The sequence below is a fragment of the Moschus berezovskii genome, chromosome 9 (assembly GCF_049115385.1).
Source record: "Moschus berezovskii isolate FMDL1 chromosome 9, NW_MosBer_1.0, whole genome shotgun sequence".
Taxonomy (NCBI): domain Eukaryota; kingdom Metazoa; phylum Chordata; class Mammalia; order Artiodactyla; family Moschidae; genus Moschus; species Moschus berezovskii.
The window spans coordinates 10,691,547-10,714,173 of record NC_142468.1 but is presented as its reverse complement, the minus strand read 5'-3'; the positions used below and the strand labels follow the sequence as shown (position 1 = coordinate 10,714,173).

General features: G+C 46.3%; 1 protein-coding gene across 6 annotated transcripts in view; it reads right to left on the bottom strand.

Moving 5' to 3' along the window:
- STON2 (stonin 2) overlaps positions 1–22,627 on the bottom strand; it is a 170,635-nt gene that overhangs the window by 46,530 nt on the left and 101,478 nt on the right. The window contains exon 1 of one of the 6 annotated variants that reach the window (XM_055437438.2): positions 17,533–18,066. The exons of the other annotated variants lie outside the window; for them this stretch is intronic. Coding sequence (XP_055293413.2) covers positions 17,533–17,875 — 343 coding nt within the window. The 5' untranslated portion in view covers positions 17,876–18,066. Of the gene's footprint in view, positions 1–17,532; positions 18,067–22,627 lie in introns of those variants that run through there. 6 annotated transcript variants of the gene reach the window in all.

The window sequence follows — 22,627 nt, the reverse complement described above, 5'->3', positions numbered from 1 at the left end:
GGGTGTTTATTCACAGGTGTGCTTCCTGGTGTTTGACAAGGCCTAGCCACTCACGCTCTGAGTGTATCGTTAACAACCCATGGGAGGTGAAGGGGGCCGTGAAGACAGGGTGACTTCGGGGCAGGGAAAAATGCAAGAACTGATGGAGGAAACAGATATTCTGAAGGGACAATCAGATTTACCTAGAGACATCTGTCTATGTTTTCCCCATAGACATATACTCTGAGAGACTCTGGGAGGATTCGGGGCAAAAAGCCCCCCTTAGATAGGCGAAAATCAGAATTTCAAAATTCAGAAGGGCTGGTTTCTAGGGTAGTGTTTACCAGGTAGAACAGGCTGATCTTCTAAAAGGAAAGCTTTATTTGATTTCAGCAATGGGCTGAACGACCTTTCCTTATGTTTGCCTAAAACTTTTACTCTGCCTAGCTTCGACAAGAATAGAAACCGGTCATCAAAACAGCCACAAAATTGTTACCTTACTCAGCGTCCTTACCCATAAAATGAGACAACTCATACCTATCTCACGGTCCTGTGCAAATTCAATGAGAGGTCATGAAAAGCATTCATTACAGTGTCTGGCACATAGCAGTTGCTTAATAAGTAACAGTTATTACTATTATTGGTTTTAAACAAACAAAAAAAGAGATGCTAAATAAATGGATTCTGAACTATTAGGAAGATAATCATCTCTATGCTCAGAGAAAAATTAGGTCTAGTCTGGATAATCCGAGAACTTGTTGAATCTTGGTTTGAGCTATTACAGTCTGAATGTATATTTTCTCAAAATACATTCTCTATACCTTTTTGGTTATTTACATACATCACACAATTTTACTTAAGAGAATTTTTTTTTAATCACTTGATCAATTCTAAAACTATTCTTAAATTTCTGGGTCTCATGCTCTGTGGACCTGAGCCTTTCCTGGAGTTGCAGAGCTGGAGAACGGCATTCCACTGTGAAGTGTGCTTTCAGTCAACCCCTTGGACTGTGTGTGGAGCTCAGGGATCTGGATCTTCTTGGATCATGGCTCTACCTACAGGCACAGAGTCTGTGGAGGATATACCCTTCAGAGGGAAAAACAGGAACTGTTCACGTTGTTGTCCCTGCCACTGTCGCATAACAGACAATGTGCATTTCCTACAGACAGTCAGCGATACCGTGCCACGGACAGGAGGAAACTGGGTCACAGGTGTTGTTTTGCTTGTGAATCCCCCACACTGACGACCACGCACACATTTCAAAATGATGACTCAAGTGTCCATGGTCACTCTGGAAGAGCAATAAACCAAGAGGCCCCATATTCAAGGCCTGAATTGGGGTGGAATACCTGTCCTTCGGCCACTCAGAGAATTCATCTAGTACCCACGGGCCTCAATCTCCACACCTGTGAGTGAAGGGACTACATTAGATGATCCAGAATTTGCCTAGTCTTTAAAATGCAAAATTCACCTCCATTCTTCTACTTTTTCATTGTGAAAGAAAACAGGGTAAGCCACCTCACTTCCACTAGAATGAAGGATATGCCATTGCTTTGATGAGACCTCAAATAAAAGACATGATAAACTGTGAATTCATGTTAAAGATAGAAATAGACACAGTGCCATGCTGCAGTCGTTAATAGAGAGTTGTCTGCTTACCATATCACGGGCCTGCTTGTCACATGCTCTTTCTCTCTCATCTATGGCAATGATTGAAAAATAGTTCTGATCTCTCAAAAATGGGTCATTTAATTTCCATTTAAGAAATGTCAAGACTAACCAGAGCTGCAGACAGTGCACCTCCATGGTCAACAGGTGAGTAATGGCAGCCTCAGGGGCAGGTGGTGAGGTCTAAGGTATTCAGGACCGAGAAATCCAGTTAGTTAGTGTCATTCACTCAGTTGTGTCGACTCTTTGCGACCCCATGACCTGTAGCCCACCAGGCTCATATGTCCATGGAATTCTCCAGCCAAGAATACTGCAGTGGGTTGCCATGCCCTTCTCCAGGGGATCTTCCTGACCCAGGAATCGAACCTGGATCTCTTGTAATGCTGGCAGATTCTTTACCATCTGAGCCACCAGAAGTCTCAGTTCAGTTCAGTTCAGTCACTCAGTCGTGTCTGACTCTTTGCGATCCCATGAATAGCAGCACGCCAGGCCTCCCTGTCCATCACCAATTCCTGGAGTTCACCCAAACCCATGTCCATTGAGTCGGTGATACCATCCAACCATCTCATCCTCTGTCGTCCCCTTCTCCTCCTGCCCTCAATTTTTCCCAGCATCAGGGTCTTTTCAAATGAGTTGGTTCTTTGCATCAGGTGGCCAAAGTATTGGAATTTCAGCTTCAACATCAGTCCCTCCAATGAACACCCAGGACTGATCTCCTTTAGGATGGACTGGTTGGATCTCCCTGCAGTCCAAGGGACTCTCAAGAGTCTTCTCCAACATCAATTCTTTGGTGCTCAGCTTTCTTTATGGTCCAACTCTCACATCCATACATGACTACTGGAAAAACCACAGCCTTGACTAGATGGACCTTTATGACAAAATAATGTCTGCTTTTTAATATGCTATCTAGGTTGGTCATAACTTTGCTTCCAAGGAGTAAGCATCTTTTAATTTCATGGCTGCAGTCACCATCTGCAGTGATTTTGGAGCCCAGAAAAATAAAGTCAGCCACTGTTTCCCACATTTCCCCATGAAGTGATGGGACCGGATGCCATGATCTTAGTTTTCTGAATGTTGAGCTTTAAGCCAACTTTTTCACTCTCCTCTTTCACTTTCATCAAAAGGCTCTTTAGTTCTTCTTCACTTTCTGCCATAAGGGTGGTGTCATCTGCATATCTGAGGTTATTGATATTTCTCCCGGCAATCTTGATTCCAGCTTGTGCTTCCTCCAGCCCAGGGTTTCTCATGAGTCTAACTGGCCTCTAAATAGCCAAGTATCCAGGTGTTGTTCATGAGCTAATTGTGGCTAACATTTACTGAGTACTTATTAATACCTGGCCTTAAATCCATGAGCTAAATGTATGTATAAGTAAGTTTATGTATGTATGTGTGTGCATACATATAAAATCTCACTATATGTTTGATTATCACACTTATTTTGTGGGCCAGGAAACTAGAGCTATGAAGGCTCAGGGTTCTGGCCATGTTACTCAACCCAACTGTATTGACAGCTGATGAACACAGGGGAGATGAACAGGACATCTCCTGTTTCCTTCCTTGTATGCCTTTTTTCCTGGTCCAGTAATTCACATCCTTTTCTCTCAAGTCCTGAGAGGTTGGATGACTCAGGAAGGTTGATACTTGATCTACCCTTAAACTTTTAAAAAGTGCTTCTGAACATGAAATGGTTAAAGGACTAGCTCTGTCATCCATGATCAAGTCAACTGGTGTCACTGATACTCCTACAGGGCTTGTTATGTGTTGGGCACAAGTCCGTGTGTTTGGGTTGAAGAGCAAGTGCACGTAAAGCAATGATCAATGGTCTCTGCTCTGCTCTCCTCTCCTCCCACCACCCTCCACAAAACCGGAATGAAAACCCTGATACTCAGAAGCATCAAATGTCAAGGGCTGTTTCTAATTCTGGAGGGGCAAAGGAGAAAATGCTGAAATATCTCTTATTGGAATTAAAAAAATGATAATTTTAAAATCTCTACCATGTGCCAGGCACTGTGAAAAAGCTTTTTCAGGTTGGTCTTCTGTGCTTCTCACACGAATCCTATGAGGGTGATGCTATCACTAACACCACATAAAGAGGAAGAAAAAGAAGGAGAGAAAGGCTGAATGAGACACCCATGCATCTAGTTAGGCAGTGGCAGAGCTGAGATTTAAGAGAAGCTGAAAACATTTGTAAAGAATTTTGTTGGGACTTCCCTGGTGATCCAGGGGCTAAGAATCTGCCTTCTAATGTGGGGGACGTGGGTTCGCTCCCTGGCTGGGGAACTAAAATCCCACGTGCTGAGGAGCAACTAAGCTAGTGCACGCAGCAGCAACTGAGCCAGCAAACCACAGCTAGAGAGCCTGCAGGCTGCAAGGAAGGTCCTCTGGCTGCAACGAAGATGCGATGCAGCCAAATAAATAAATATATATATATTTTTTAGAAAATTTTGTTAAAGTGGTATTTGTTCCTGACAACTCTTTAAAAAAAAAAAAAGGCAAATCTCCAGAGATTGCTTATAGCTGACCTTCTCTGAAACAAACTGGCCAGGAGATATCAGATAGGAAAGTACCCTGTCCCCACAGATTATCTTTGCTGTGTCTATTCTTGTAAATAAAGGAGCGGGCAATTTCTATTGCCCAGGGAGACAGAAGAGCCTTATGCCTGGCTTGGCTGCATTTTATCCCAACACAGTTATTTCCTGATTTTTGGCCAGCGCAGCATACCATACTATCTCTGCTTAAGTATGTGAATAAGCAAAGTGGATGTGTGTGTGTGTGTGTGTGGTGTGTGTGTGTGTGTGATGTGCAGTGTGTGTGTGTGGTGTGTGTGTGTGTATGATGTGGTGTGTGTGGGGGGTGTGTGTGTAGGGGGATGTGTGTGGTGTGTGTGGTGTGTGTGTGTGTGTGTGGTGTGTGTGTGTGTGTGGTGTGTGTGTGTGTGTGTGATGTGCAGTGTGTGTGTGTGGTGTGTGTGTGTGTATGATGTGGTGTGTGTGGGGGGTGTGTGTGTAGGGGGATGTGTGTGGTGTGTGTGTGGTGTGTGATGTGATGTGTGTGTGTGTGATGTATGTGTGTGATGTGATGTGTGTGTGTGATGGGGGTTGTGTGTGTGTGATGTGTGATGTGATGTGGTATGTGGGGGGTGTATGTGTGTGTGGTGTGTGTGTCATGTGTGGTGTGTGTGTGTTGTGTGTCTGGTGTGTGTGTGTGGTGTGTGTGGTGTATGTGTGATGTGTGTGTGATATGGTGTGTGTGGGGGGTGTGTGTGGGGGTGTGTGTGATGTGGTGTGTGTGGGGTGTGTGTGTGTGGGGGATGTGTGTGGTGTGTGTGTGTGGTGTGTGTGTGATGTGATGTGTGTGTGTGATGGGGGTTGTATGTGTGTGGTGTGTGATGTGATGAGGTATGTGGGGTGTGTGTCATGTGTGGTGTGTGTGTGTGGTGTGTGTGTGGTGTGTGATGTGATGTGTGGTGTGTGTGTGTGGTGTGTGTGTGTGGTGTGTGATGTGATGTGTGGTGTGTGTGTGTGGTGTGTGATGTGATGTGTGGTGTGTGTGTGGGGTGTGTGTGTGTGTGGGATGTGTGTGGTGTATGTGTGTGTGTGGTGGGGGTTGTGTGTGTGTGTGTGGTGTGTGATGTGATGTGGTATGTGGGGTATGTGTGTGTGGTGTGTGGTGTGTGTGTCATGTGCGGTGTGTGTGTGTGTTGTGTGTGTGTGATGTGATCTGTGTGTGTGTGGTGTGTGTGTGATGTGATGTGGTGTGTGTGTGTGTGATGTGATGTGTGGTGTGTGTGTGTGTGTGATGTGATGTGATATGTGTGTGGTGTGTGTTTGTATGTATGTGGTGTGTGTGTGATGTGGTGTATGTGTGTGGTGTGTGTGTGATGTGAGATGTATTTGTGGTGTGTGTGTGATGTGATGTGATGTGCAGTGTGTGTGTGGTGTGTTTGTGTGTGTGTGTGCAGTGTGTGTGTGTGTGACTTATGCAGCGCAGGCACAAAGCCCAGAGGCACACCTTACATTCTTGGCTGGCGTTCCTTCCTCCCCACGGAGAAGAGAGACTCGGTGACGGTTTAGTCCTTCTCTCTTCCTGAAGCGGCTTTGGGAGGAATACAGCCTGGTTGGGGTTGGCTCCCAGCTGGACTGAGCACAGTGCAGCCTGTTGACAGCCGCTGTGTCCAGGCGCTGGGGAGAAAGGGTGGCAGGTGCAGCCGTGCAGGGAGAGACTGTCCTCTGCCCGTGAAGGGGGCCTCCAGGCGCAGAACCAGGAGAGGGGCTTTACCTGCCTCACCTGCCTGTATTCTCTCTATATACCTCTTCTCAAAAGAAATTGAAGCTGCTTTGGCTTTTCGAAGCTACTAATTTCATGTTTTCTACCGAAATTTAATTGGCACAACTCCCCTAAGCCCTTTCCCCTACAAATTGCAAATTCACTGAGACCAAAAGGAGCTGCATCTTCTAACTCAATCTCTTGCCCTCGCCTCCTGCACCTGGCTGATTGATGAACATCCATCACACCTCCAACCTAAGGAATTCTTGCCCTTCCCTCCTGGCATCATCTAGACCTGGCTTGCTGTTTAAAGTCAAATTGCTCCTGGCTGTTTTATCGTGTGCTGGCTCGCTCTGTTTCACAACGCAGGGGCCTGTATTGATCATAACTGTATGGGTTTACAGGAGCCCACCAATCCTTCTGAAAATTAGTATCTTTCTGGTGTTTAAAGCAAAGAGATTTCTAGAGTCCAGTCAACTTTTTGTGTATTCGTAATCACCTTTTGTCACCAACTCTCCACACCATGCCTGAACACTTCAGGTAAGAATTCTATTGAAGCAGCTTGTCTTTGCTTGTAAAGCCTGGCAGTCAAAAAAGGAGGACACTTACCAGCAAATTAACTAAAGAGACACAGCTTCGGTTTCCACTGCCCTCTGGTCTCCGCCGCCTCTTCCTCTGCATCTTTCTCCCTCCCTCTCTCTCTTTCCCTCTTTTTTTTTCTTTGCCCACCACTTCCATTCTATGTTGTTGTTGTTTAGTAACTAAGTCGTTTCCGACTCTTTGCAACCCCATGGACCGTAGCCTTCCAGGCTCCTCTGTCCATGAAATTTTCCAGGCAAGAGCACTGGGGTGGATTGGCATTTCCTTCTCCAGGGGATCTTCCTGATCCAGGGATCAAACTTGTGTCTCCTGCAATGGCAGGCAGATTCTCGACCGCTCAGCCAGCAGGGAAGCCCTCCATTCTATATACTATCTTCTAAAATCTCCTTTCTGAGTCTTGGCTCATTTCATGGATTCTGACACAAGAGACTAATTGGTCCAATCGAGGAAAAATAAAGTCTACTGAATGAATACACAGATCAGTGACAAGAACCCAGGGTTTCTTGTTGGTTTTCATTTCTTGCAGCATTTTTTGGGTGTAGAATGGGATGATGCTAGAGAAGAGAAAAAGCGAGAGCAAATCTGAAGACCCTTGAGGGCAGACTGTGATACAATCACTTCACACCCTCCATGGAACCTAAGTCAGCCACACAACAGTAGTCACTGAGCAGCTTCCACGTGCAGAACCAGCGGTGAACAAAACTCACTGGGTACATGCCTCAGAGAGAGCCCTCAGGCTCACACCAAGGAAGAAAACTAAATGAGAAAAATAAATAAATAGGTAATTACAAACCACAGTGAGTGTGGTGAAAGAAGAGAACATGCCATCAGGGAACATGTGCCCGGGTCCTGATCTAGTCTGGGGGTCAGTGATACTGAAACACAAGCCTAAAGTCTGACCAGGATTTAATAGAGTTGCAAGTTATAAGATAGTCAACAAAGCAAAGGGCTGTTCTGCTTCTAAAACAACTTCAGTACCACTTTGTGTGTGGGAGAGACATGAAAGAAATCTCAGGAATGTCGTCCGATCTTCTACTTTACATGTAACAGAGTTAAAATCCCTGTATGAGCTGCCCAAGGCCCGTCCAGCTAGGACGAGAACCCAGGCTCCTGGTTCCCAGCCCAGAGCTCCCTGGAGCACCCCGTGACTACAGCAACAAGAACAGCAGTTTCAGTGGCCACAAAGGTCTTAAAGGCTACTGGAGTGGGGAGCCTTTCCCTTCTCCAGGGCATCTTCCCAACCCAGGGATCAAACCCAGGGCTCCCGCATTGCAGGCAGATTCTTTACCAGCTGAGCCACCAGGGAAGACCAAGAATACTGAAGTGGGTAGCCTATCCCTTCTCCAGCGGATCTTACTGACCCAGGAATTGAATCGGGGTTTCCTGCATTGCAGGCAGATTCTTTACCAACTGAGCTATGAGGGAAGCTAAATGCAGTGACAGCCAAGACTCTGAGATACAAAGATCAAGGGCTTATCCCATATTCCCCTGGAGAAGGAAATGGCAACTCACTCCAGTATTCTTGCCTGGAGAATCCTGGAAGGTTACAGTCCATGGGGTCGCAAGAGTCGGACATGACTTAGCGACTACGGAGAGATCTACTGGGTTGGGGATAAACGGTTTTTAAGCTTTTAGTAAAAAAGGACTCAGTGCTGCTTCTGAAGAATGACTTGATATGGTGCTGGGTTTTTTTGGGTTTTGTTTTTTTTTTTGACCAAAAGGTATTTGTAAATCAGGAACAAACAGTGAGCCAGGCAGATATCCCCATCTGCGAGCAAAGTGCAAACAAGGGGTAGGAGTGATAACAGTGGTAACAGCAGTGTGGTGATGTGATAAATCAATCTGAAGGGACAGTTAAGGTCTAGAGACTTCACCTATCAGCCCAGTGAGAACTACAATTAGCCCTAAACTCAGATCAACCCACACCCACCCCCAAATGACAAGCAACATCCTTGAGTGACACACAGGGCATTGTTCAGGTGCCTGTAAAGCCTCCTAGGAAGTCAGCACCACCTAAGCCCCTTTCTCAGCAGAGTCCCTGTTTCCTTTCCTCTCCGTGACACCAGGGGAAAACGAGCACCACCACTTATCTTTCCTGATTGGCTTGAGAAGAGCTCTCAGAACAGAGGTCTCACTAAAAAGGGGAAAAAAAAAAAAAAGATTCTACTGACTAGAGATTAAACCTCAATTCCTCCCCCTGCCTCACACCTCTTCAAGGGACAAGAGACTGGAACTGTCACTCTAATCAAAACAAAATCTCTCTCTGCCTTTCCGTGATTCTTAGCCCCTGCTTTCTGTTGGCCTCTTTGTCTCTGCCAAAAAGCTGCTTCACCGAAACATCGCAGAGGAAAAAAAGACAAAACCATTGTCCCCCCGACCAGACAATGAAGTCGCCTGCACTCAGCCATCTCCAACGTAGGCAAAAGACAATGCCCGGCAGAATTCTCAACCTGTTGCTATAGTAGCAGAAAGACTGTGATTCCAGCAGCTCTGCAGAGATCCATATTCAAATCCCACCTGCTCCTGAAAAGCACATTAACCCTTTGTGGTCCCTTTTCAGGGGCAGAAACACCTGGAACAAATCCTAAAGTTTTCTAGGAGCTGGATGTTACAGTCTTAACAGTCACTCACCCATTCATTTATCGAACGACCATTTATTTTGATTCCGTTAGGCTGGTTCCTAGGTTTTCCCTGGGAAACCATACAGACATGGCCCTTGGCGTTAAGCAAGAGAGGGGAACAGGATATCAAATCACTGCTCAAAAAACAATATACTGCGGCATCAGGGTTACAAATTTGGTTTTCAGCAAAGCCATCACCGGAATGGAAACAACCTACCCAAGAAACTAACTGGAACATTAGTCGTAGCTGCTGCTGCTGCTGCTGCTAAGTTGCTTCAGTCGTGTCCGACTCTGTGCGACCGCATAGACGGCAGCCCACCAGGCTCCCCCGTCCCTGGGATTCTCCAGGCAAGAACACTGGAGTGGGTTGCCATTTCCTTCTCCAATGCATGAAAGTGAAAAGTGAAAGTGAAGTCGCTCAGTTGTGTCCGACTCTTCGTGACCCCATGGACTGCAGTCCACCAGGCTCCTCCGTCCATGGGATTTTCCAGGCAAGAGTACTGGAGTGGGGTGCCATCGCCTTCTCCGTTAGTTGTAGCAGACCCTATATATTCGAGACGACTGCAATTCTTTGATAGTTTACATGTATTACTTTGACAAAAATACCACCAGCAAGGCACATTTCAATCACATCATGCCTCCTAAAAAGCATTAGTTTAAATGAGCTATTTACTCAAATCAGTTGTCCAGATAGAATAGAAACTATTTGTCAGAGAACATTGCAAGCAGTTACCGAGCTGTCACCAGGGAACAGAAATAGCAGGTGAGGGCTCGGAAAATACACAAAAGAAACACCGTCCTAAGGACCCTGGGAGCATTCTGTCAACAGCCCTCATCCCAATTTATTTCTGGGATCAAGAGAGTAACAAAGACACCTCAGGAAATACAATTTAGAAATGACCTCTAATCCAGCTTACTTTCTCTAACCTTGTGGTGTGAAATCTCATGTCACTGAATACCTTCCTACTAGACTTCCTTGTTTCCCACGGACCATAAATACCAGAAGGGCAGGGTTTCTTAGGAGGATAAACTCTGTAGGTAATGATATCCTCATATGTATTTTTGTGAAACGAAAAAGCAAAAGCTGAAAAACCAAGAAGACGGGTTACTAATCTTGGCTGGCTAGTAAGACATGGTCTCTGGGAAGTTACATAAACCTTTGTACCTCAGTTTCCTCGGAGGTAAATTTGATACCCCACATAGATCCAAAGACACATGGATCAGCAGCAGGGCTGGAAATGAAGTATTCCATTATTATGCTTAGTAACACTGTAAAATGGGCTCCCCAGGTGGTTCAGTGGTCAAGAACCTGCCTGCCAATGGAGGGGAGAAACACGAGTTTGATTCCTGGGTTGGGAAGATCCTCTGGAGAAGGAAATGTTAACCCACTCCAGTATTCTTGCCTGATAAGTCCAATGGAGAGAGGAGTCTGGTGAGCTACAGTCCACGGGGTCACAAAGAGTCAGACACGACCGAGTGACTAAAGAACAACAGCCACTCTGTAAACCAGGGTCCCTGTCCTGAGAACCTCGATCATCTTTTAGAACCCTGGCTTCCTATCTGAACCAGACGCAGAGGTACAAGTCTTGCACAGAACACATCAGGGAAAATGGACCATCAAGGAAGGGTCCTCACCCAAATCTCATTTAACCACTGCATTGCTAGAGAAGGGTTCAGGGATATAAATAAAAGAATGTTACCCACCATTCCAGTTTTATAAGGATCAAGTAACTGGCGACCACTGTCATCCACCAACAGTGTGCCCTGAGGGGAATTCACGGTGGAGTAAAACAGGAAGCATTCTGGGCTTTGGATATACCAGCCCCTAGATAAGATCCATTGGAGAAGGCAATGGCAAGCCACTCCAGTACTCTTGCCTAGAAAATCCCATGGACAGAGGAGCCTGGTAGGCTGCAGTCCATGGGGTTGCTACGAGTCAGACATGACTGAGCGACTTCACTTTCACTTTCACACATTGGAGAAGGAAATGGCAACCCACTCCAGTGTTCTTGCCTGGAGAATCCCAGGGACGGGGGAGCCTGGTGGGCTGCAGTCTATGGGGTCACACAGAGTCGGACACGACTGAAGTGACAGCAGCAGCAGCAGATAAGATCTATACAGAAGTAAAAAATTCAGTGACTCCTGGATTCCTGCATCTTGTCATATATAGAAAAGCACTAAAATCATTAAGCTAAAATCATTAACTTGAGATGTCTGTTCTTTGTGATTAGCAGTCATCACTGGATGTTTGACTACACAGTATTTTTTTTCCCAGCAAAAATAAAAAGATTCATATATCTGGCTCCTCCCTGACCTCTTCAGATAGTTCCTTAGAGATATCTGAGAGGCTGTCTCCCAGGTTAAGGTAAGGTCCCCAAATAAAGCTGGAGTCACAACTTTTACATGGTGCACTTTCACGTCAGTCGAAAAGCAACTGGCCCTATGTGTTCAGACTACATGGAAACCTTGCCTAAGAAAAAAAGTGACGATAGCAAAGGGCTGTGTGTGATGTAAAGTTATGACTCCACTCAAACAATGCCTGTCCTGGAAATCCATGGCCAAGCCCAGTGACCGCCCCCGCCCCCCCGCCCTCCACATACCCCTTTGCATTTGGACAACAGAGCAAGAATGGAAATGGAGGCATTTTGTTGGAATTCCAGTGCCATGTCTGTATCTGTCAAGTTTGAAGTTCTTGCAGGAATTCCTTCCCTTTAAAATTCCATTGGCTAGATCACAGTAGCAGAGTCTGATGCTTACTTCCACATTACAAGGAACTGGCTGGTTCCAAAAGACGGACACTTTCTGCCTCCTGTTACTCTGAGATCCTACTAGGACTCCACCAGCTTTTCAAAGCAGGCAAAAGGACACCCTGCTCCCCGAGCCCACACACACACACACCACTCCTCCACTACGGAAGCTTAACTGATGCCCTCGCAGTTTCCCTGCCCTTTGTCCCATGACTTTCTGCTTTCTCCCTGCCAACATACTTTTCCCCACCCTTTGATGATAGACTTGGCAATCTGACTTACATTGCTCTCCAGAAGGTAAACATTAATGACGTAACCAGAAGACTGAAATGAGCGTGCTTGCTGTGGTTTGTGCTCTAGTATTTCTGCCATCGTCATGAGGAGAGTGTGCCCAAACTAACAGCTGGTTCCACGTAAAAAAAAGCCATGCCTGAATCCCAGACAAGATCAGCTGATTCTCCGCACCCCAACCTACAGTCATGGGGTTAAAGCATACTGTTGTATGCTGCTGAGATTTTGTGGTTGCCTGTAACAGCATTAGTACATCAATAACTAACTGATATATCCACCTTAGCAAAAATTAACCTGCAGTTTATGAATTAAAAGTTTGCTTTTCATTTTTTGCCTTGTTTCCTTAATACATAACAAGTCATGGATCTCTGATTTCTCCTATTACACTACAAGGTCCTCAGAGCACGGTCCTATTACATCCCCAACACCCAAGATTTATACGCATGAAGTCCACACCATGTCCTAAATCCCAGGGGATACAAGGATAAACAACACGCAATTCCAGCCATCATCAGCCTGCACCTGTGAACTTTTTCCCATGTAGGCTCAGGTCAATGCTCTTTTGCTCAAAGATGATTATAAGGTTTACTTACGCAGCTGAAAGTATACCAGGTCAGTGGTGAACTCTAAACCACTTGAGTGTTCTATGCCTAAGCACAGGTGAACTGGAAGCATAACATCTTTCAGTAATGGAAGGAACTGACAAGACCATTGGATGAGTGGCTTTCAATCTTACCCAATCACCAGAGCTTCTAAATTACAGATTTCTAGTTCTGATCTATAGATATTCAGTTGACTACTGTGGTACAAGGCCCAGGTGGCTGTGTTGTTAAAAAAGGTCTCAAAGTAATGCTGACAAAGATAAGAATTGGGACCACCCCCCACCCCTGCTGCCACACCTCATAAAACCCCTCCATCCAAAGACTGAATCTTTTATGCTGAGCCTCGCTAAGCATTTGTGATGACACTAACAGACCCAAAAGTGGACACTGAGGGACTATTTCCAGTAGACCACATGTATCCACTAGTTAGTGTTAGCATAATAAACCATCCCACAACTCAGCAGCAGGAAACAGTAAGCCTGAGCTATTGCTCATGGGACTATGAACCTGGATCAGTTTGTCTGATCTCTGCTGGACCCGCTCCTGGGTCTAAGGTCAGCTGGCTGGTCTAGGATTGCTTCATCCACATGTCTCGTACAAGATCACTATCGGCTGAGATGACATGGGTCTTAGGGCCACAGCAAGTGAGTCCAGGAGTGTCCCTATGGTGACTGGGCTGGATTCCAGGGAGCAAGCTTCAGTTTGAGTAAACTCCAGGAGTTGGTGATGGACAGAGAGGCCTGCCGTGCTGCAGTCCATGGGGTCGCAAGGAGTCAGACCTGACTGAGCGACTGAACTGAACTGAAGCAGAAGTGTATGAAGCCTCTTCAGACCTAGGCTGGGGACCAGTACACGAGCACACCTTTCCTTCTGCAAATGTTACAGCCTAAGTCACTTAGGAAGCCAAGCACAGACTCAAGGGCTGGGGAAACAGACTCCACTGCTTGATAAGAGAAGCTTCAAAGTCACATCACAGGGACTAGATCCAAAGAGGGAAATAACTGGGGCCATTATCTGCAGTCACTCTATTATACAACCTAATGAGAAAAAAAAATGGCTCCAGACAAATGGGATTTCTAAGTGCAGGCCAAAGATTTTGCCTTCATCTCACAAAGTTCTAAGATCCCCAGGTTGAAGTTCCTTCTGACGTTCCTCATTTCTATCTCTGCCTGCGGGTGCGTGCACGCACACACCTTAGTCCTCAAGATCTTGGTCTCAAATGAAAGCAAAAGAAATCTATTTACTCTCAGCACATTTTATTTTATCCTTTGAGGTTTTTAAAGATGAGGCTGGGAGGCATGCCACCCTCATGAGGATGTGCTCAGGGCAAGTCTTTCTGTGATGCGTCTTCCTCGTTTAGGACGTGCCTACAGATGAAAGGTGACTGAATGATCACCAGGGTTACAGCCTCCAAAGGGCCCCACAACGTTAACACGAGGAGCAGCAATGCAGAAGAAATATTACAGAAAAAAGGGAACACCCAAGAGCAGCAGATTGCCTTGAGGAGCAGGAAACTGGAGCTCCCTGAAGATTACAGGCTGAGGCTAATTATATTTTAGCCACCAGCTGCTGGAGAAGCCCTCTTCATTCCCACTTCCCCTCTTGGTTACCCTTGCCCTGTGACCATTTAAGAAATGCACTAAACTACAGTGGCTGAGCTACGGTTTTTCCAGTGGTCATGTATGGATGTGACAGTTGGACTATAAAGAAAGCTGAGCGCTGAAGAATTGATGCTTTTGAAGAAGACTCTTGAGAGTCCCTTGGACTGCAAGGAGATCCAACCAGTCCATCCTAAAGGAGATCAGTCCTGAATGTTCATTGGAAGGACTGATGCTGAAGCTGAAGCTCCAATACTTCGGCTACCTGATGCGAAGAGCTGACTCATTGGAAAAGACCCTGATACTGGGAAAGATTGAAGGCGGGAGGAGAAGGGGACGACAGAAGATGAGATGGTTGGATGGCATCACTGACTCAATGGACATGAGTCTGAGCAAGCTCTGGGAGTTGGAGATGGATAGGGAGGCCTGGTGTGCTGCAGTCCATGGGGTCGCAGAGTTGGACACGACTGAGTGACTGAACAGCAGTGGCTGAATTCACAACTGCCCTCCCTGACCCTGGCCCTCAGATGTGTGCAGCAGCTATCAGAGCGTCCCTGCCATTATGGTGCTGCTTCCTGCGTTTTAGAAAAATCAGCACGACCTTTCGGGGCACTCCACTCAGCTTCCCTCCACACCTGCTTGTGAGGTCTGGGGCAGCGGGAGGTGCTAGAGAAAAGAACTGCGGAAAGCAGAAAACACAGGGTGGCTGGGGGCAGGCAGTGCCTGAAGGCTCTCTGGAGAACACGGGAGAAAGCAGACACTGCTCAAGTGCAAGGCCGTCTCAAGAGCACGGTTTGGTTCCTGTTTAACACAGTTGGTTTTCATGCTGCCCGGTTGGAGCACTGCTTCAAAGACTAAGAAACAGGACAGGATGAAAAACACAACGAAATAAGAAGCGAGAAATTCATCACAAAGATGCTTAGAAAAGCCAAATTCAAGAAGATACCACACTCGATCTATGAAGAAATTCTAGTAAGTTCTGAAAACATTTAGAACAGGACTTCTATAGGAAGAAATGTTGTCCACACTCTTCAGATCTGTATTCTGTTCCTGAGCACTGAATCTGGGAGAGGAGGCGGTTTGGTAAGAATGCTGACGTTTTTATGCCGTAATGCTTAGCATCAAAAGCGCAAATGCCTATGAGAGTCAGAATGGCTATTGGTTCTGTTAAGTCCACGGGAGGCCTGGAGGAGCGTCTGTTTTTTAATCCCAACTGTAAAGAATCACAAACTGAAACCTTGCGTCACGAGGTAAAAGGTACCCACCCTCCCCCCATCTCTTGCTCCCTTGGCTACAAAGTAAGTGCATTCTTGGATGCCTTCTAATGGGCTGGTTGATTAGACTGCAGTCAATCTGTGCATCTGATTAATTGGCCAAGGGGAATCCAGAACTGTAAAAAAGCAAACTACTGGCATTATCACCACAGGAACATTGATAATGACAATGATGACAAATCCCTGATTTCTGTTCAGCAAAAGCCATCCTGTTCTTTCCTGAAACATAGAAGAGGGGTATGCTGTCTAAGAAGGAGATATTCACCCTGCCCGTGCCCCTCCCTACTCCAACACACACACACACACACACACACCCCAACTTCACCCGCTTCTGGATACAGTACTTTTCAGGACTATCATTCACTACTGACTGCTCTAAAACCCCAGACATGCTAAGTACAGGGTGCTCCTTATAGAGACTCCTTCAGTTGCTTGCAGAGCAGGGCCAAGAAAGCAACAGGGCCAAGAAAGAACCTGGGCTGCATTTGCAGACACCTGGACACCAGTCAAACTCTCACACGTGTCTTGGAAGTGCTTCTGGTTTGGGCAAATTTCTATTGCAATTTCCCTTGCCATTCTCCTACAAAATCACTTAGCGCATCATCTCCACACTCTAATTTAATCACGGTGTACCTCCTCATGGCTATTAAAAGAACAGAGCACCTCAAATATACGGGTGAAGTATCAGAGCACCTCAAATATACGGGTGGGTCAGGGGTAAAGAATCCCACTACCAACGTGGGAGATGCAGGAGATGCGGGTTTGATCCCTGGGTTGGGAAGATCCCTTGAGGAGGAAATGGCAACCCATTCCAGTATTCTTGTCTGGAGAATTCCATGGACAGAGGAGCCTGGAGGGCTACATTCCACAGGGTCGCCAAAGAGTCGGACATGACTGAGCACAATGCACGCCGGTGTAGTATCAAATTCACGTGACACTGACACAAATGTTGTCTTTCCTACAACATTTTTCTTGAAATCTCTTTAGGTATTAAAGTTCGGGCAAGCAAGGACCCAGAGACAGCCGTTTCGTTCCTTCGCATGCCAGTGCAGTCAACGGCTTGTGTTTAGAATAAATATTTGGAACTCAGAAGCCTGTGAACAATGCAGCACTTGATTGCTCTGAATTACTCTCTCACCCCCAGCAATCGAGGGAGAAGTCCTTGGCACCAGCTCCGTGCAAAAAGCTGCTTCCCAACCTCCTCCATTGGCCTCAGGACTCCTCTCATAGAGTTCTCCTCACACCACACAAAAGTCTCAGTTTTCTCCCTGAAATACCACATGAATCCCACATTGAACATCTGACTTCTCTCTTCCCAGAGCACCCCGCAGACTTAATCCGACACTTCCACATTCAGATATCCTTAACGAGACCGACTTATCTTCTAACCCTTTGACTCAAACCTTTCTGCTGGCATCTTTCATTCAATACTGAAAATAGGGTTTTCCGTTTACCAGGTTTGAGAGAAAATATCATCTGGGTCTATTTTAAAGTTATGCTAACGATTCAGCAACATTTCAATGAGTCAGGGGTGCCCACAGATTAAAATGCCCACAATTCTTACCCGCCTTTCCTTCTCCAAAAACCTATTTGGTAAGCAATGCCGTTTTCTTTCCTACGGAGGCCAAAAGGTAAACTCAACTAACCAGAAGTAATTAGAAGGTGAAATGTTGCTCAAGGCCCGGCTATCAGATTACAAGTTCTGATAAACCCTGCTAGGAGAAGGCTTGCCTTTGTCTTGGGACCACTGAGAACGGGCCAATCAACCAAACCAAACAGCTTCGATTCTATCCGAAACTCTCCCATCTGAAACATGATGGAAAAGGAAAGCCAACACCAAAAGCAAATACGATGAATGAAGTGGTCCCACTGCTGGCAGCCCTTACCATGGGGGGCAGAGGCCCCCTGCGGACCCTTGCTGGGGCTCAGGCTCCTCGCGGGGTGCTGCAGGGTGGTGAGGGGTCCAGACGTGGGTGCGGGTAAAGGTATGCCGCATGCATGCTGGAACAGGACTCCCTGCTGCCTGCCTGCTGCCTGTCTGCCACTCCGTCCTCCCGTCTGGGTGGGAAGGGCCAAGATGAAAAAAAAACCCTGCAGGTTACTCACTGGTCTTCCCAGGCGGGGCGGGCGCACCCAGGAGGAGGGAGAGGCCGGGCGCAGACAGGGAGAGTCTTCAGAGATCTTGCTTCTGATTTCCTTTGTGAATACTTCCTGAACTTTAAACTCCATCTGCACAAGCCTGGCTACTCAGGGAGGCAGATAACACTTGGGAAGTTAGATTCCAAGAGCTCAGTGCAAAGCTTACTTTGAAAAGGCCAGGCTTTCATGCACATACTTTTACATGGAACCCTGCAATTTGTTTCTCCTCTGAGCATCAATCCTAGCACAGAAAATGAGAGGAAGGAGGCAACCTCAGTGCAGGGGCCTGGAAAGGCCGTGAGTGGGCAAGCCTGGATGCAATTTAGAGAATGAATTTGTCTTTTAGGCTCTCAGTTTCAGAGAAGGAAGATTCCCTGCCTTGTATAAGAGGCACATTCTTGAAACAGGTATCAGAAAATCAAGATTTAAGGAATGGAGGCACGTGGAAAATGCAAGAACTTGTTACCTGAGAGCTTGGCTGTTGATCAGTCCTGAAATGAAGTCTTTCATAAATGGGAGGGATCCTGCAGTTGACCGAAGGCTTAATTTTTTTATATACCATTTCCAAAACTGCTGCTGCTGCTGCTAAGTCACTTCAGTCGTGCCCGACTCTGTGTGACCCCACAGATGCCAGCCCACTAGGCTCCTCTGTCACTGGGATTCTCCAGGCAAGAATACTGGAGTGGGTTGCCATTTCCTTCTCCAATGCATGAAAGTGAAAAGTGAAAGTGAAGTCGCTCAGTCATGTCCGACTCTTAGCGACCCCATGGACTGCACCCCACCAGGCTCCTCCGTCCATGGGATTTTCCAGGCAAGAGTACTGGAGTGGGCTGCCATTGCCTTCTCCTTCCAAAACTGATGTGCCATGAAATGTACTTGTGCAAGATACTAATAGGTATAATTAAAGTGAAAAAAAGAAAAATGTGCTGCACAGGTTTCTTTACTGTTGTTATTTAGTTGCTAAGCTGTGTCTGACTCTGTGATCCCACAGACTGAAGCCCGCCAGGCCCTTCTGTCCATGGAATGTCCCAGGCAAGAATACTGGAGTGGGTTGCCACTTTCTTCTCCAGAGGATCTTCCCGACCCAGGGATCAAACCCAGGTCTCCTGCATTGGCAGGTGGATTCTTTACCACTGGGAAGCCCGCAGCTCCTCACAACCTTGAACATGCAACTATTGTGAATCTCCAAGATCAGGACTTAAAGTGTCATGTTTCATTTTCCAAATGTTTTCTACTTGGGACCAGGAGATCTTTGAGGTTCGAGAAATACAGAGATGGATTACTGGCATACTTTTCTACTGCTCTGCTACAGTCCGAATGTTTCAGTCCTCCCAAAATTCACATGCTGGAATCCAACGCCCAAAGCAATGGTGTTAGGAGGTGGGGCTTCGGGAGGTGATTAGGTCATGAGGTGGAGCCTCATGAATGGCACTGGGATCTCTTATAAAGGAGCCCTTCCTCCACGTGATGATACAACAAGAAATCTGAGACTTGAAAGAGGACCCTGATCTGATCTCAGGCTTCCAGCCTCCAGAACTACGAGAAATAAATTTCTGTTGCTTATAAGTCAATCAGTCTGTGGTATTTTGTTATAGCAGCCTGATTAGACTAACACACATTCCTTTTTCTTTTAACTTTTTAAACTTAGAGAAAAATTCAAGACAAAACATTCCAAGCAGTATGTAAGAACATAAAATAAAAACTAAATATCTGCCTATTCTAACAACCAGCCCCATTCCCCAGAGGCTAGGAATTTCTTATGTATCTGCTTCAGAAATATTTATGCATGTAAAGCACATATGAATAGGCTTTTAAAAATAACACAACCAGAAAAATAACACAACTGAATTAAAGTATACAGTATATTAATTTAATATTAAACTATATTAAAGTGCTACGGTATGCGGCAGTCCATGGGGTCGCAAAGAGTCAGACAGAACTGAGGGACCAAACTGAATTGATGATGTGTTCTTATATATTTAGTATTTTCCATAACAGCATACAGAATGACTACTAGCAAGTCAGAGTCAAAAAAAAAGTCAAAAGTAGATTTATGACATGGGATTCCTGCTTTACTAAAGGGTCCTTTACGTGGGTCATAGGATGCTTTGTGATTCAATCTCAGCATGCCCTCTTCCTTTCCCAGCTCTGTCCAAACCCCACACTTGACACCTGTGTACAGGATGGGGAGGACCCGAAGACTGAAACCACCCCACCAGTCACTGTGAGGACCAGTAACCATGACAACGACAGCTCAGCTGCCACTCTGCGCATTTTTTAATGCTTTGCACTTGTTAATATCATGAAGCCTTACTCTCAACAACCCTGTGAAGCGGGGCTGTTACTAACCCCAGTTTCAGACTGAGACAGCCATCTCAGACAGAGCGCACACCCAGCACACGACAAGTCCACGATAAGGGCTGGTCCAAAATGTTCCCAGTGGACTTAAAGGTTCTTTCCTCATCGCAAGAGAATTCGGGGATGAAGCTAGGAGGCTACAAAAGTAAAGTGAGAGTTGACTTAAGCGAGAACAGAGCCCGAGAGAGGACAGGCAGAACTGAACATGAGCTGCCGCCCTGGGTTCCTTCAGCAAGCCGTATGTGGGTCAGTCACTCAGTCACCTCGGACTCTTCGCGACCCCATGGACTGCAGCACGCCAGGCCTCCCTATCCATCACCAACTCCCAGAGTTTGCTCAAACTCATGTCCAGTGAGGCGGTGATGCCATCCAGCCATCTCAGCTGTTGTAGTCAGCATCAGCTGGTGAGGAGGGGCACGCAAATGAGAGGGTGGGACAGTCGCTGGGGGAGGAGGAGTTTGGGGGCCGTAGACTCTGATTTTCATCCTAGCTCCATCTTCCCGAGCAGAGGAGGGTTTTGTCCTTACTCAGATCAGAAGAGTCACCACTTTGGTGTATGATGAGTGTTTCTTATCTGTAAGGCTAATTTTATTGTAATCAGAGCATCACAAAAAACGGGTTACATTCGGATGCGAGAGATTCCTGACTTTTCCCGCCTTTCTTTGTCTGCTTCCAGGACACTTATCACTCAAAATATGTGCAGCTTCCTGTCAGTTTGGAGGTTCCTGTTTTCCTTTACCTGCCCAAGGACCCCGGCTGTTTACAAGACGCCATGATCTCCCGTCACCTGGTCTCTGACCCCATTTCTCTGCTCGTACCTAGCTACCTGCTGTAAGGCCTGGAGTTCTATCCAGGAAGGAAACATGACGCTGGCAACCCTGACCTTTGGCACAACACAGTCCTCACGGTGGTACTAGAAAGTGGGGCCCATGTTCCCTTAGAGATAATGCAACTGGGAGTTCCATTCCAAAACCTGCCTCTGGCTTCTTATACATGCCAGATAAAATAAGATCTTGTAAAACAAGAGATACAACAAATCTCATTTAAATAGCGGAATGATATTCCGGGAGCTCAGAGATTTTGAGAGGTTAGCCCCTACGATCCTTCCTTTTTACTGATCAGTGAATGAAATAACATTCGGAAAATGTGTGGGTCACTGTGGGCACATACCTTATTGCACTGTCTCGGTCATAAAACAATGCTTAAATTACACAGGGACACCAAGCTATTCTACACACACTGCACACACAGAATATACGGTATCACAAATCTGACATAATGTTAGTACACAAGTTGGAAAAAGCATCAAATATTTACTTAGAAATAGCTTGTCTCGCATTCTTAGAATTTAAAGGTCACTTGAGAAGTGATTTGACTGATTCGTTTCTCTTAGAAAAACTGTCCAGGGATATCAGGAATCAAATTTCCTTAACTCTCTGAATCTATTTTCCTATAAAAGCCAGAGACCTTCAGCATCAGTCCACTGGGTTCTTTCCGCCTAACACAGCTGCACAAGCATCTCTGTGGTTTGGGACATCACTCTGGGCCTTAACTTGATTCCAGGTGCTTGGATTCGATTCTCCTGCCAATCTCTCTCTCTGTGTTCCCCATCCTCCCTTCCCAGCAAGGAAAGCCTCGAAGGTGAGCTAAGTCTCAGAGAGGCCAGCGGAAAGAAGGGAAGAACAGGAGAGACACAACTGGCTGCATGCTATGCATTTTACTCTAAGGGTTAAAAGAAAACAAAGGACAAAGACCCCAGCTTCTTCCCTCCTCTCCTTTGACTCTGACCCAGTGCTAGATGGTTGCTTTCAGCAGGGTACCTAGGAGATGGAACGGAGCTTATGCATTTGGGGGCACCTGTCCCTACCCTGCCCTACACTTTAGCATCATTTTCATGGCCAGTGCAGTGTTTCTTATCCTTAATTATATTCAGCAAAGACTGTCCATCCAGAAAGAAGCCCACATCAGGCAGAGGTAGCACAGCCCTCCTCTGACAGAGGCACGCATTTAAAAGATAGAAGTGTTTGCTTCGGCTGCTGCGGGGTCAGGAGGGCTGCGGGGAAGGAACCTGCTTGACGGCACTGGAGACGGGGCTTGGGCCCCAGCTCGGCTATATATGCTCTCGTCCCGTCACAGGTGGGGACTCAGCTTCTTGGTCTTTCAGGTAAGGATAATATTATCTACTTCACAAGCCTGTGATTGAAGATTAACCGAAAGAGTACATAAAATGTTCTTTAAACGCCAGAGTTCCAGGTAACAGCATGAATACCAGGTAGTGAGCATCACTCTAAAGGCGTCAGCGGTGGAGCTTGACAACTGCTTTAATAGAGGAATGACGTTGTTTCTGTGGTTCATGACCCCTCAGCCCAGGGTCTACTCAGCTGCTGTTCCCAGGTCCGTCAGAATAACTAGTAAATGAACACAACTCCAGTAGGAAAAGGACCAGCTTATTTTCAGGTGGACACTGATTTTTTTTTTCCCTTC